Raw genomic sequence first — 14,464 nt, 5'->3', positions numbered from 1 at the left:
ATCAACCAAGTCAGCGAGCCTGACCACCCGATCCCGTTAGTCGCCTCTTACGACAAGCGAAGTCGTCTTTTACGGCAAGCATGGGTTGCTGAAGACCTATTCTACCCCGGATCTTCACGGGTCGATGTCAGCTTGAATAATGCTTACAGATTATCTGAACCATAATATACACGTAATATGTGCCCTGTATGGTTTGCCTACATCAAGTAAACTTGTATGCAGATAAGACCGATCTTCACTGATCCCTGAAATCGCCCTTTCAACCGACAGAAAGTATTAGGTTCAGCCGACGCCATATCACTAATCGTGTACTGAATAGTTCGGGTTTGCTTTGTCCTTTTGTCATGGTAGAATGGAGAAAAACTACCGTGTCTTCACTTTAGAGGTTTGGAACGTTGATCTAATAGTAAATTTCAATGGAAACCGAGCGCGATAGAGTTGTATATCTATACAACCTAGCTCTACATTCAAATCACAATGTGTTATCTCCTTCGTAATTGACGTTGTATGCTTAAGTGAAGACCGCGCAGTTGTTTCAGTTATGAATCAAATTGAATAAATTAGGATAATTATGCTCATGCCACGTTTTTTCCCCATTTTGTAAATAGGGATCTGGAAATATTTTATGTAATTACTTTTTTTTTGGCAAGAAAAATACTCATACACCGTTATCGATATTCCTGGGTCTCGTTTTACAATGCGACCTAAGTTTACGAGTATCGTATACGGGTCTATTGCAATGAATAGGTAGATAAGTTACTATATATCCGGGCAACAGTCGTTATATGGAACAGGGCTGAAGTTCATTTGGCTGGCAGTTCGTTTTTTCCGATTTTTAGGTTTTCTAAGTTGGACCGGATGGCTTTACTATGTGTATACACCAGGAACTTTGTATATTGCTTATTGTATATACAGTTTCCAACACAATTTTGTATAGCACTTAACTTGACAATAAGATATTTGTTTTAAAGAGTGACATTTTGAACAAATCCCACTCTGATTTTCGTCGTATACGATTGCTGTACTTATTGTTTATATTTATGTACACATATATTGTTTTGTATGTATTCCCACGTAAATACGCATTTGGCTTTGTCCTTACGGTTAAACGTGACAGCGTTTTCAGGTCTGTCTATTTAAACTGCTGATTGTTTGATGTCATTGATAGGTACATGGCGTGGATTTCATTCATGTCTCACGTGACACCTGACCCAGTTATGTCTTACATGCATGGAGACTTTTCATTCAGCTCCGCATGCATGAACCACGGGTCGGGCGCTTCGTGAGTCTCAAGGCTATATATAGGCATGTAGGTAACGAAGAATACTGCTATATATAGTCTTACCAATATTCACATGACATGAAAAGTCAACTGAGAATGCGGGAGGTCTGGGTTGTGTTTGTCGAGATAAAAAAGATCTAAAATCTGATTATGAGAGAGAGAGAGAGAGAGAGAGAGAGAGAGAGAGAGAGGGGGGGGGGGGGGGGTGCTCCATTTTGGTGTAGAAGCACCAGGTGCAGTTTAGAAATATTTAGAAATATAAGTACTTACAACTAGACTTCTGGAGAGTTTGAAGAGGTATGTTGTTTCGTTTGTTTGTTCCAGTTATTTATCGCCGCACTCAGCAATATTCCAGCTATATGACGGCGGTCTGTAAATAATCGAGTCTTGACCAGACAATGCATGACATCATGAGCGTCGATCCACGCAATTGGGATACGATGGCATGCATCGACCATGTCAGCGAACCTGATCACCCGATCTCGTTGGTCGCCTCTTACGACAAGCATAGTTGCCTTTTATGGCAAGCATGGGTTGCTGAAGACCTATTGTGATCTTAACTGGTCTTGAAGAGGTATGTATGATGTATGACGCGAGATACTGTACTGAATAACAACCAGGGTATTTCTACATAGCAATCTTGATAACCTCCACATCAACAAGCAGTAGCAAGTCCTTTCCTATCTCATGTAATGTCTCAAATGTTAAACGTTACTGTGCATGTGTACAATGCGAGCCTTTCAACACGTTAGGATGTTATATACAAACCATGCATGAGAGAGAGTCACGTTAGGGGCACAAGTCGCTAAGTGATGAGTGAGTCAGCTGCTTTTAACGCCGTTTTGAACATTTCAGTTGACACAAGGTTTATGAGTGTCTATGTTTGTTGTTTAACGCAACATTCTACTTGTGCGACGGCAACCTGTAATTAATCTGGTAAAATTGGTACATTTTTTCATCTGGTATTTACGTTGTATCGTATTCAAAAAGGAAAGGGCACTCTGAGTCCCTTTTGGCCATTGCGAAACCTCTGTAGCCTTCACAACTGCAAACATTTTTGGCAGTTATCAACACGATGTCACATACAACAAATAAAAGAAATGACAGTGCCCCTTGTAGCATGCACTCCACTCACTGGTCCAACGCCCATCCCACCTAAGTGTGCACCACCTGTCTACTCCTACTCCGTCATCCTCACCCCACCCCCACCCCCACTCACTGCAGTCCCACCCCATTCCACCCAAGTGTGCAACACCACCTGTCCACTTCGTCAACCCCACCCACACCCCCACTCACTGCAGTTCCACCCCATTCCACCCAAGTGTGCAACACCACCTGTCCACTCCGTCACCCGCACCCCCACCCCCACCCCCACAGTCCCACGCCCATCCCACCCAAGTGTGCAACACCACCTGTCCACTTCGTCAACCCCACCCACACCCCCACTCACTGCAGTTCCACCCCATTCCACCCAAGTGTGCAACACCACCTGTCCACTCCGTCACCCGCACCCCCACCCCCACCCCCACAGTCCCACGCCCATCCCACCCAAGTGTGCAACACCACCTGTCCACTTCGTCGCCCCCACCCACACCCCCACACCCACTCACTGCAGTCCCACCCCATTCCACCCAAGTGTGCAACACCACCTGTCCACTTCGTCGCCCCCACCCACACCCCCACACCCACAGTCCCACGCCCATCCCACCCAAGTGTGCAACACCACCTGTCCACTTCGTCGCCCCCACCCACACCCCCACCCCCACAGTCCCACGCCCATCCCACCCAAGTGTGCAACACCACCTGTCCACTTCGTCGCCCCCACCCACACCCCCACCCCCACAGTCCCACGCCCATCCCACCCAAGTGTGCAACACCACCTGTCCACTCCGTCACCCGCACCCCCACCCCCACAGTCCCACGCCCATCCCACCCAAGTGTGCAACACCACCTGTCCACTTCGTCAACCCCACCCACACCCCCACTCACTGCAGTTCCACCCCATTCCACCCAAGTGTGCAACACCACCTGTCCACTCCGTCACCCGCACCCCCACCCCCACCCCCACAGTCCCACGCCCATCCCACCCAAGTGTGCAACACCACCTGTCCACTTCGTCGCCCCCACCCACACCCCCACACCCACTCACTGCAGTCCCACCCCATTCCACCCAAGTGTGCAACACCACCTGTCCACTTCGTCGCCCCCACCCACACCCCCACACCCACAGTCCCACGCCCATCCCACCCAAGTGTGCAACACCACCTGTCCACTTCGTCGCCCCCACCCACACCCCCACCCCCACAGTCCCACGCCCATCCCACCCAAGTGTGCAACACCACCTGTCCACTTCGTCGCCCCCACCCACACCCCCACCCCCACAGTCCCACGCCCATCCCACCCAAGTGTGCAACACCACCTGTCCACTCCGTCACCCGCACCCCCACCCCCACCCCCACAGTCCCACGCCCATCCCACCCAAGTGTGCAACACCACCTGTCCACTTCGTCGCCCCCACCCACACCCCCACACCCACAGTCCCACGCCCATCCCACCCAAGTGTGCAACACCACCTGTCCACTTCGTCGCCCCCACCCACACCCCCACCCCCACAGTCCCACGCCCATCCCACCCAAGTGTGCAACACCACCTGTCCACTCCGTCACCCGCACCCCCACCCCCACCCCCACAGTCCCACGCCCATCCCACCCAAGTGTGCAACACCACCTGTCCACTTCGTCGCCCCCACCCACACCCCCACACCCACAGTCCCACGCCCATCCCACCCAAGTGTGCAACACCACCTGTCCACTTCGTCGCCCCCACCCACACCCCCACCCCCACAGTCCCACGCCCATCCCACCCAAGTGTGCAACACCACCTGTCCACTCCGTCACCCGCACCCCCACCCCCACCCCCACAGTCCCACGCCCATCCCACCCAAGTGTGCAACACCACCTGTCCACTTCGTCGCCCCCACCCACACCCCCACACCCACTCACTGCAGTCCCACCCCATTCCACCCAAGTGTGCAACACCACCTGTCCACTTCGTCGCCCCCACCCACACCCCCACACCCACAGTCCCACGCCCATCCCACCCAAGTGTGCAACACCACCTGTCCACTTCGTCGCCCCCACCCCCACCCCCACCCCCACCCACACTCACTGCAGTCCCACGCCCATCCCACCTAAGTGTGCATCACCTGTCCACTTCGTCGCCCCGCCCCCGCCCCCGCCCCCGCCCCCATCCCCACCCACACTCACTGCAGTCCCACCCCATCCCACCCAAGCGTGCAGCATCACCTAGCCACTCCGTCACCTTCACATCAGTTCCAGCAACCAACCTCACACACTGCAGTCCCACAACCATCCCACCTAAGTGTGCACCACCTGTCTACTCCTACTCCGTCATCCTCACCCCACCCCCACCCCCACCCCCACTCACTGCAGTCCCACCCCATTCCACCCAAGTGTGCAACGCCACCTGTCCACTCGATCACCCTCACCCCACTCACTGCAGTCCCACGCCCATCCCACCCATGTGTGCAACACCACCTGTCCACTCCGTCACCCTCACCCCACTCACTGCAGTCCCACGCCCATCCCACCCATGTGTGCAACACCACCTGTCCACTCCGTCACCCTCACCCCACTCACTGCAGCCCCACGCCCATCCCACCCATGTGTGCAACACCACCTGTCCACTCCGTCACCCTCACCCCATTCACTGCAGTTCCACTCCCATCCCACCCAAGCGTCCATCACCAGCTGTCCACCTCATTAATTTCAACCCCAGCCCCAGCGACATAATCAGCCCGGCCCACCTCTACTCATCTAACCACCCCACGAATGTCTCCTCACCCACCAAAGTTTCCCCTCATAACTTTTCATTCTTCAACCTTTCTGCTTTAAGTGCTTCTCTTTCACTTCACATCATATTTTATACCTTCAATATTTTTCTTGATCATTTTCTATTCAAAAGATTATAAATCCCTCGACGAGATAAACATGTCATTTGATGAGAAAATAAAGATAACCTCTATTAATAACTTACATATCGTGACTATCCCGATGTCATTGGGTACTGAGAAGACGAACACAACAAATATATGACGAACAAAGTGAGAGACCACATTGATTCGTAGCTGAAGAAGAAATATCAATTTTCATAACCCATTAATCCTATACAATGTATTCGACAATAAAAAACAAACACATTCAGACTCGTAGAAAACGTATTATTATACTGCTATTTTATGATACAATTACGATCACTTGTGTTATAATCCATTGTGTTTTAAAATGATGTTCACGTTTATATTTACAAATATTCCATATACCCCCGTCTCAGTCTAGTTTATACCTACATATTTATATATACTTATATACGTACTTACGACGATCACAGACGGCCCGGTAGTCCCGCTGATGATGTAACACAACACATTGTTCAATGGTTCTGTCTGAAGACTACACGGCAACTTTTAATTTACCTGGCCCCGCCCCTTTCTATCCATGCCTGGTATGTAAGCTGCCCGATTCCCGAAACGGGTGAGCTGTTACAAATACCATACTGAAGCTGTTCCGCTTACCCGGTCCCAACCCCTCCACGCCCCGCCCAGTCCACATGTATGAATCAGTGTGTACTACTATACAACACACATATATATAAATATTATGTAGCAGGGCGTGGAGTCCTCCCACAGATGACATCCTTACCTTGTCAACTTGCTGACGGGGTTAACCTCTTTGGTCATGTGGACAAGGCTTCCGACCTCTGATCAGAAGGTCCGTGGTTCGAATTCCATCACGGGACTCGGAAATTGTATGGCCGCTACATTGGCGCCCAAGGTGGGGCTGAGCACGTTCATATTTGTTTAGAGCAAAATAAGCTTCAGTACCCTACTATGCGGCCCGGGGCGTGCCTTCTGTTGACGGGGGAGTATGTAGCAGGGCGTGGAGTCACAGATGGCATCCTTACCTTGTCAGCTTGCTGACGGGGTTAACCTCCTTGGTCATGTGGACAAGGTGTCCGACCTCTGATCAGAAGGTCCGTGGTTCGAATCCCATCACGGGACTCGGAAATGTTATGACCGCTACATATATATGAAACATTTTGAACAACACGGAGCAGGTGATATGGAATGCCCATTATGAATAATGTCCACACTCAATGTACATTTCGTCAAATGCTCGTACATGAAATATACATACTGTGTTTTCAATGTAGAGCTCCAGCTCTATCTGGTCCCCCAAACTTGAAATACATTATCTTAGTACATTTTTGCGTTTTCTGCGCAGCATGTATTGGCACACATCCTTCAATATTATAGTAACCGCAACTTTGCATTTTGTAATCTGTGCATTGTGATTTGATAACATCAAATTGACCTTTCAGAATCGAGTAATCTTCAGATTAATGGTACAATATTGATGTATCGGTCTCAGAAATTGTTACTACTGATTTATATAAAATATTGTGTGTTTTATACAAAATAAACCTACTACTTTCAGATTGCAATTTTTCAAATTTACAAGTGGCTAATAAGTAGACCTTTCCGCTTTCAAAATAAATGTCATCCAATTTATATTTCCTGTAAATGTGGTATTAGATCGTGGTTTTGTTGTTATTTGTTTTTATAAAATGAAGGAAGCTTGAAATAAAATTGGTTTCAATGTCACAGAGGCTTGAAGTAAATATATCGGAAGCGATTCTTGGGAGTTGATCACACGACTGACCAGTGAACTACATCCAACGAACAGAACCAACAAAGAGCACCCATGGATGTAGTTTAGGCATAACGGAGTTACTTCCCTTGGTTTAAGCAGCGAAGGGAATTTTTGGACTGATTTAAAAAAACACAAACAACGATTAAAACGTGCCCAGAAAAAGATAAGCAAATTCAAGCAATTGAATAATGAATAATAATTGAAGCAGCAGTTAACACACATTGCATGCTTCAAATTAATCATGGTCATCGAAATTAACCTTAGTGTCCGTCTTTTAGATACGATTACGTTGGAATATCTTTACAAGCATTACATATACATGGGCGGATACAGCTTTTTTGAAAAGGTGTGTGTGTGTGTGTGTGTGTGTGTGTGTGTGTGTGTGTGTGTGCCCAATTAAGATCTATTTATTGTCTTTGGTGGTAATTGATACAGAAATAAAGATTTTTTTCGAAATAATAAAAAAAAGGGGGGGGGGGGGGTTGTGCACCCCCGCACCACCCAACCCCCCCCCCCCCCCCCCCCCATCCCTCTGTATCCGCCCATGATATACTACATATAGTTAAACATTTCCTTACGATCTTTGAGTTAGTAACACTCGATCCTTGATGCACACCCCAGGCATGGATACAGGTAGTGAAAGTGAGTTAGTATGGTTTTAAGCCGCTTTTCCAGGAATATCACGACGAAGAACGTCGTATCTGTATTGGGTTATCTCATATAAAGGTATATATAAACAAAATATAGAAATAAATTCTAATGAAGCCAAGAACAATGCGTTATTTCAAGGCTTAGAGTTTAGGCAATCTAGACTTGAGTTGGATTCCTCTTTTAATGTATACTCTAGGGTCTGGGGGACAGACTATTAGTGTACCTGATCAAGTATAGATTGTCGCAATGTATAAATGTTTATCGATTGCGCCGGTACGGATAATCATGCAAGCAGTGTGTCGTTTGTCTGGCTCGATAAATAACGTTACGGTATTATAAGATGGCCTATATTACTAATTAATAATCAGTGGTGTATATATCGTCATTTGTTTGGCTCGACAAATAGCATTACCTCTTGAGTACTACAGACATTACCAGTTCATATACTGTGCAAAAAAGGAAACGCAAAAGTAGTAAAATCGTAAATATCTGACAGGGGATTGGGATTGATTTATGTGGAAAGAATGAGGTACTGCTGAAATTTGGTGAAAAGATTGAAAAATCGCGAAACCACAACCACGTGAGAGCCAGGCCCCGAAACATACCAACGTGACATGCACGTGCATCAACACTTGTATGTCTATAATAACGTTGGGTTTTCACTTGCATGCCATCACAATCTTACAGCAAGTGAACAGCGAAGACATGCCACGGCTGACGGAAGCCCAACGCAACAACGCCATCGAGCGACTATAAGCAGGAGAATTATCCTCAGCTGTATCCACTTCTTTTCCACGTAGCACCAAGCACCATTACAAGACGGTGGAAACCGTTATCAGACACACGGGACAACATGTGACCTTCCCAGATCCGGTCGACCACGTTTTACTACTGGAGCACAGGACAGATTCATACGGCTAAGTCACTTACGTGAGAGAACTACCACGGCCACGTCGTCTACTACGGCAATACCAGGATTGCGTAGGAAACAGCCCAGCCAGTGAAGAACGGTTTACTGGTTGAAGGTATTCGTGCAAGATGATCAGTTCGAGGTGTCATTTTGACGGACCTGCATCGTCGGCTGCGACGACAGTGGTGTCAAGGTCACAGAGTATGGCCACAACTGTAATGGACGAAACTGCATACAGGAAGTGGACACATTTGGTGGTAGTGTGATATGAGCAGCCATCTCCTACACTGGTAGAACAGTCGGTGAAAGGTCAGGTGAATTTAACGACACAGCGTTACACGAATGAGATTCTTCGGCCACACGTCCTTCCCATTATGCAACAAGCGAACGTCATTTTCCAACAAGACAACGCCCGACCTCAAACGGCAAGACTGTCAACAGCCTTTTTCAGGGATCACAACATCCAGGTCCTGCCATGGCCCTCCAGTTCTCCAGATTTAAACACAATCGAACATTTATGGCATGCACGGGATCAACGACTACAAGCACGTCAGCAACAACCACAGAACCTCCGACAGTTGGCACAAACACTGCGGGCAGCGTGGGTGAAGATTCCTCGGGCCACAATTCGGGACCTGATTGCTTCCATTGGACGACGATGCCAGTGTTTTGGACTCTAATGGTGGCCACACAAGACAGATGACCATCACCTTGAAAACTGTTTCATGTGTGCCATGTGGTGATTATGTATATGATATATAACACGTATATCTAAAATCAGTTTTGCGTTTCTCTTTTTTTTGCAGAGTATATTTCACCGGATATATAAATCATCGTACGCCTGTTTGAAGCATATATTATACTCACCGTCAAAAAGAAACGCGGATACCAGACTTGTTGGTCAGTATATGAAGACTCATTCATTATATATCAGATTGCTTCATGGTATGTTGTGTTAACCGATGCTCATGAACACATCATATGTGACGTCATAGATCCATGACTCGAGATGCACAATTTGTCTCGTGCAGTATAAGCGTGTACAGTTTGGAAATCACGTGCAGCACATCCTGATAACACTTGAATGATTTTTTAGTTTGGTCTTTAACTAGTACACATTGGAAACATCTATTCTTAATGCGCATACTGCTCCCTATATTTCTATGTTTCCCGTTTCTTTTGGCGATGAGAATATGTGCCTATTTTATTATAATAATTCCACATTATCTTGTCACACAAATTGATTGTTTGATTGTTTAAAGCCGCATTCAGCAATATTCCAGCTATACGATGGCGGCCTATAAATCATTGAGTCTGGACCAGATAAACGTGTGATTTATGGGCAACGTTCCACGCCGTGTAGGTATGATAACAAATCGAACCTGACCACCCGATCCCTTGACCAGATGCTTGGTTAGCTAATGTAACCCGATATCCCCACGGTTGCATGCACCGTGAACTAGTTGTGTATATGGATCTTAAGGCGGTCGGGTAGCCTTGTGGTTAAAGCGTTTGCTCGTCACGCCGAAGACCCGGGTTCGATTCCCGACATGGGTACAATGTGTGGAGCCCATTTCTGGTTTCCCTCGACATGATGTTACTGGAATGTTGCTAAAAGCGGCGTAAAACCATATTCACTCACTCACTATGAATCTTAAACGGAGTGCACTTTTTATGATTGGCTGAGATGAACAGCAGATCGCGTGTCTGTAAGGTGGAATCATCGGTAGTGTTTTTTGTGTGCATAATCCATATAAGGGTACCGTAAATCCTTTGAATTATGTTTGTTTGGTTACATACTGAGAGGCATTGAAACGCATAATAGTTTTTTTTTTGTCACTAAGTATGTTTTACAGCTTTTAGTTTTGCAAAATCTATAATAGGTTGAAAAAACATTGTTTACAGCTGCATAGCTCCGATGGTTAGGTTCGAACGTCAGAGGCCGACAGGAAGTGTTCTAGACTATCCACGTCTGGGAGCGCCTCGTGTGACGTCACAAAGACAAAACCAGAACATTGTCGTCAGCCATCTTAGGAATCGCTTCAGGACTGCAAGAGAGATTGCTAATGCAACGGTAGGAATGTTTGTTTGATTGTTGTTTAACGCCGCACTCAGCAATATTCCAGCTACTTGACGGCGGTCTGGACCAGATAAATCAAGTGATTGACATCATGAGCATCGATCCACATAATTGGGATGTGATGCCATGCATCAACCAAGTCAGCAAGCCTGACCACCCGATCACGTTAGTCTCCCCTTACGACAAGCATAGTCGCCTACGGCAAGAATGGGTTGCTGAAGACTTATCCTACCCCGGATCTGCACGAGTGGCAACGATAGGAATGAGAGGAAGGGCCCATCAGTGACAGGCAAGTCCGACGTCGCCTTGAGCACGTCACATCCGATGACGTCGACCCTATCGTGGACATATGTTTACCCATGCACATCGCCTACATCGTCAACGTTGGGCAGGTGCTGGAGGTCACTGTGGTGTCAGACAGTGGAGAGACGTCATTGTAATGTCATTTCCTGTTTCTAATGTCATGTTTTGACAGATGAAAATTATATCTGACCTTTTTTTCCCGATATGCGTTTTTTTTATCTTCTCCCTCGCGGTGTATTTTGGAAGGACATTTGACGGGGTTTATAGGACATGAGTTTTAAAGAAAGGTGTTTGCATCAAGTTATTTTAGTATTGTTTCAGATGTCTCTTTTTCCTTCTAAAATTTGACCAGGCCTTAATTCAAGGAAGGCGATTGATCAAGGCAGGTGTTTATTAAAGGATTGACGGTATCCGTCAGCTTGTTATGTGTAGTATTTGTACAGAAGCTGTTGTAATATGTTGGCTTGAGTGAGTGAGTATGGTTTTACGCCGCTTTGTACAATATTTCAGCAATATCCCGGCAGGGGGCACCAGAAATGGGATTTACACATTGTACCCATGTCGTTAACCGAACCCGGGTCTTCGGCGTAACGAAGCCATTTGGTGGGGTAGCCACTTAGTTAAAGGGGCACTGATCTAACGCAATTCCCTGGACTGGTTGTTGCCTTTGTTATTGTTTTTCTCTCCGTGAGTACCCGGATGATACGCAACGCAACTGAGTGTGAACAGAGACTGGGCTACCGTCTGCAAGGACAGCTAAATAAACTTGGAGGCTGGAGGCAATATTTGTTTTACGCATTTTTGCATAAACACTGATTGGTTAACCGTGATCTATAAAGATTTCGACAAAGGGCGCATGTTAATTAATTTCTTCAGTCTAAACTAACAGACAAAAAGAACGGCGGAGCTGATCGGATGTCGTCATTTGGAAATACACTAAAGAAAAGTATCCATGCAGTAAAAGCCTTTTTGGATTTCGGATTGCGTCGATAATACGATTACTACTCCCTTGTTGTCATCCACGTTCGCCTGTCACGACGAAGGCTCGGCTGCCCACATGGGTACATTTCCGGTCCTCGACCCCTCCCCCGTGAATTTGATGGAAGAGTGAGTGAGTATGGTTTTACGCCGCTTTTTATCAATATTACGGCGGGGAACATCACAAGTTGGCTTCACACATTGTATCAATGTGGGGAATCGAACCCGGGTCTTCGGCGTGACAAACGAACTCTTTAACCACCAGGCTACACGACCACCCCCATACCACTGGAAGATCGCTAAAAGCGGCGTAAAACCACATGTGGAACTAAACACATATATGATACGTTGATAAGTGAGTTCTTGATATGTTCGGTCTGGCTAAAGGTTCTGAGCTTACCTACAAAGGATGTATAACCCAGCCTTAACAGGTTTGTAGGTATACTCAACCGCAAAAGAAACGTAAGTTGTACCTAAAGTGCGGATGACGTTAAGACCATAAAAAATATGTAGATGATATTAAGAAATGATAACAAATGGGCGTTGATTGTTTGATGGCAACCATCCGTGATTATTGAAAAATCATCCCGAAAACAGAAACATGACAAGTGTCAATAGCTTCCGTTAGCTGCGATACAGGTCGCACATCGCCGTTTCATTGCGTTGACAAGTCTCTGGAAGATGGATTGAGGGAATCCCATTCCATTCCCGCTCTAAAAAGACTTCCAGTTCCTGAAGTGAATGTGGCTGTGAAGACCTCTCCCAATCTCGTGCCAGACATGCTCAATTGGCGCCATGGCATCACAGGAATGTTATTCACTCTGAGAAAGTCCATAGTGAGTGAGTGAGTCGGGTTTTACGCCGCTTTTAGCAATATTCCAGCAATATCACGGCGGGGGACACCACAAATGGGCTTCACACATTGTACCCATGTCGGGAATCGAACCCGGGTCTTCGGCGTGAGGAGCGAACGCTTTAACCACTAAGCTACCCGACCGCCCCGAAAGTCCATAGAGACCCGAGGAGGAATGGTCTGACGTGATTACGAAGAACATCATCCCTGCACACGACAGCAGTCACGTGTAGATGTAGAGGAGTCCTGTGATTTTTTGCATGTGATTTGCGCTGCACGTGCAAAAAAAGTCAAACAAAACGAAACGACTGCGTTCCTGCGACGTGTTCAAAATGAATGATGTAAATAGTGAACTGGGTTTCTTTCAATGCTCGTCTTTACGTTTGTGTACATTTCTTTTCATAAATTACTATTTTGTGCATTTCACAAACCAAAACCTTGACTTGCGTCTCTTTTGCGGTTAAATATATTAAGTACAAAACTGGGGTAGACTATTGGTAGACTCTGGGTGCCGAGGTTTTTTTCTGACGCACTTTTTCCAAAGATCTCAAAAATGGAGTTTGTGCGAGAATTGCGCTCACGCGGCACTTGATCTACCTCTGGCTATAAAATTACGCAGAGGTGGAGAATGTTAAATTTCCCATTTGGTGGTGTAAATTTAACTGCACATATTCAATCGGTTTTAAAAAAAGGACACTTCTAAGTGTTGTCCGAGAATTTATTCTGCGTTGAAAAACAGTAAATTTCTCCGCTTTTTATCGTACACCGACAAAAGTACTGTGCGACGATTTTATTTATTTAGAAGCTTTACGGATACTGTGAGCGAACAAAACACTCTGTACTGCCTAATATCTGAACGACATAACTATATATCAAATGGAGTTATATGTGTATGTATAACGACATACATTCAATGCCAAAAATAGCACGCTTTTTCGACACAACAAAAAATGACTGCTTACACCAAGTAAATAATGTATTGAATAAATAAACAATAAGTTAGTTTATCGTATATCTTAATTGGACAAGACACGCACCTGTTTGGCATCAATTTACGTAATGAAATACCCAAAAGTATATTTCAAAACAACCAAAATAATATTCAATATTGGACATATATTTGTTCATTATTATGTTATTATTTCTCTTCATCTATGGGTTCGAATCCCGGTTCGCCCCGATTATGTTTCTAGGTTTGTCAGCACCATACCCGTGCTCGTGGGTTTCACCGAAGTGGTAAACCCAACTCACTCACTCACTCTGAAATATTACTAAAATGAGCCCAGAGACTTTCCTGGTACTGCAGTAATCTAGATTTGTCAAATACTACAGACTTGCATGGGCTGTATTGGCTATATTTGTTTCATGGTCGGACAAAACAAATGCATAAAAAATGCATTATAATTAAATGAAGCGCACATAAAATCTTCAGCAACCCATGCTTGCCGTAAAAGGCGACTATGCTTGTCGTAAGAGGCGACAAACAGGATCGGGTGGTCAGGCTCGCTGACTTGGTTGATGCATGTCATCGATCCCAATTGCGTGGATCGGTGCTCATGTTGTCAATCACTGGATTGACTGGTCCAGACTCGATTATTTACAGACCTCCGTCATATAGCTGAAATATTGCTGAGTGCGGCGTTAACCAACAAACCAAACCAAAACCAAGAAAAAG

At 46.1% G+C, this 14,464-nt stretch overlaps 1 protein-coding gene across 1 annotated transcript; it reads left to right on the top strand.

Moving 5' to 3' along the window:
- Positions 1-2,382: 2,382 nt before the first annotated feature.
- On the top strand, positions 2,383-4,476 carry LOC139455372 (uncharacterized). Its single transcript, XM_071236933.1, has one exon. It carries the CDS (start codon positions 2,383-2,385, stop codon positions 4,474-4,476), a length of 2,094 nt encoding a protein of 697 aa, XP_071093034.1.
- The last annotated feature ends 9,988 nt before the right edge of the window (positions 4,477-14,464 follow it).

Source organism: Haliotis cracherodii, unplaced genomic scaffold, assembly GCF_022045235.1.
Source record: "Haliotis cracherodii isolate W230 unplaced genomic scaffold, xgHalCrac1.p SCAF_1, whole genome shotgun sequence".
In the NCBI taxonomy this organism is placed as follows: domain Eukaryota; kingdom Metazoa; phylum Mollusca; class Gastropoda; order Lepetellida; family Haliotidae; genus Haliotis; species Haliotis cracherodii.
The sequence above is the reverse complement of the archived record's forward strand: the minus strand, read 5'-3'. Positions and strand labels throughout refer to the sequence as shown.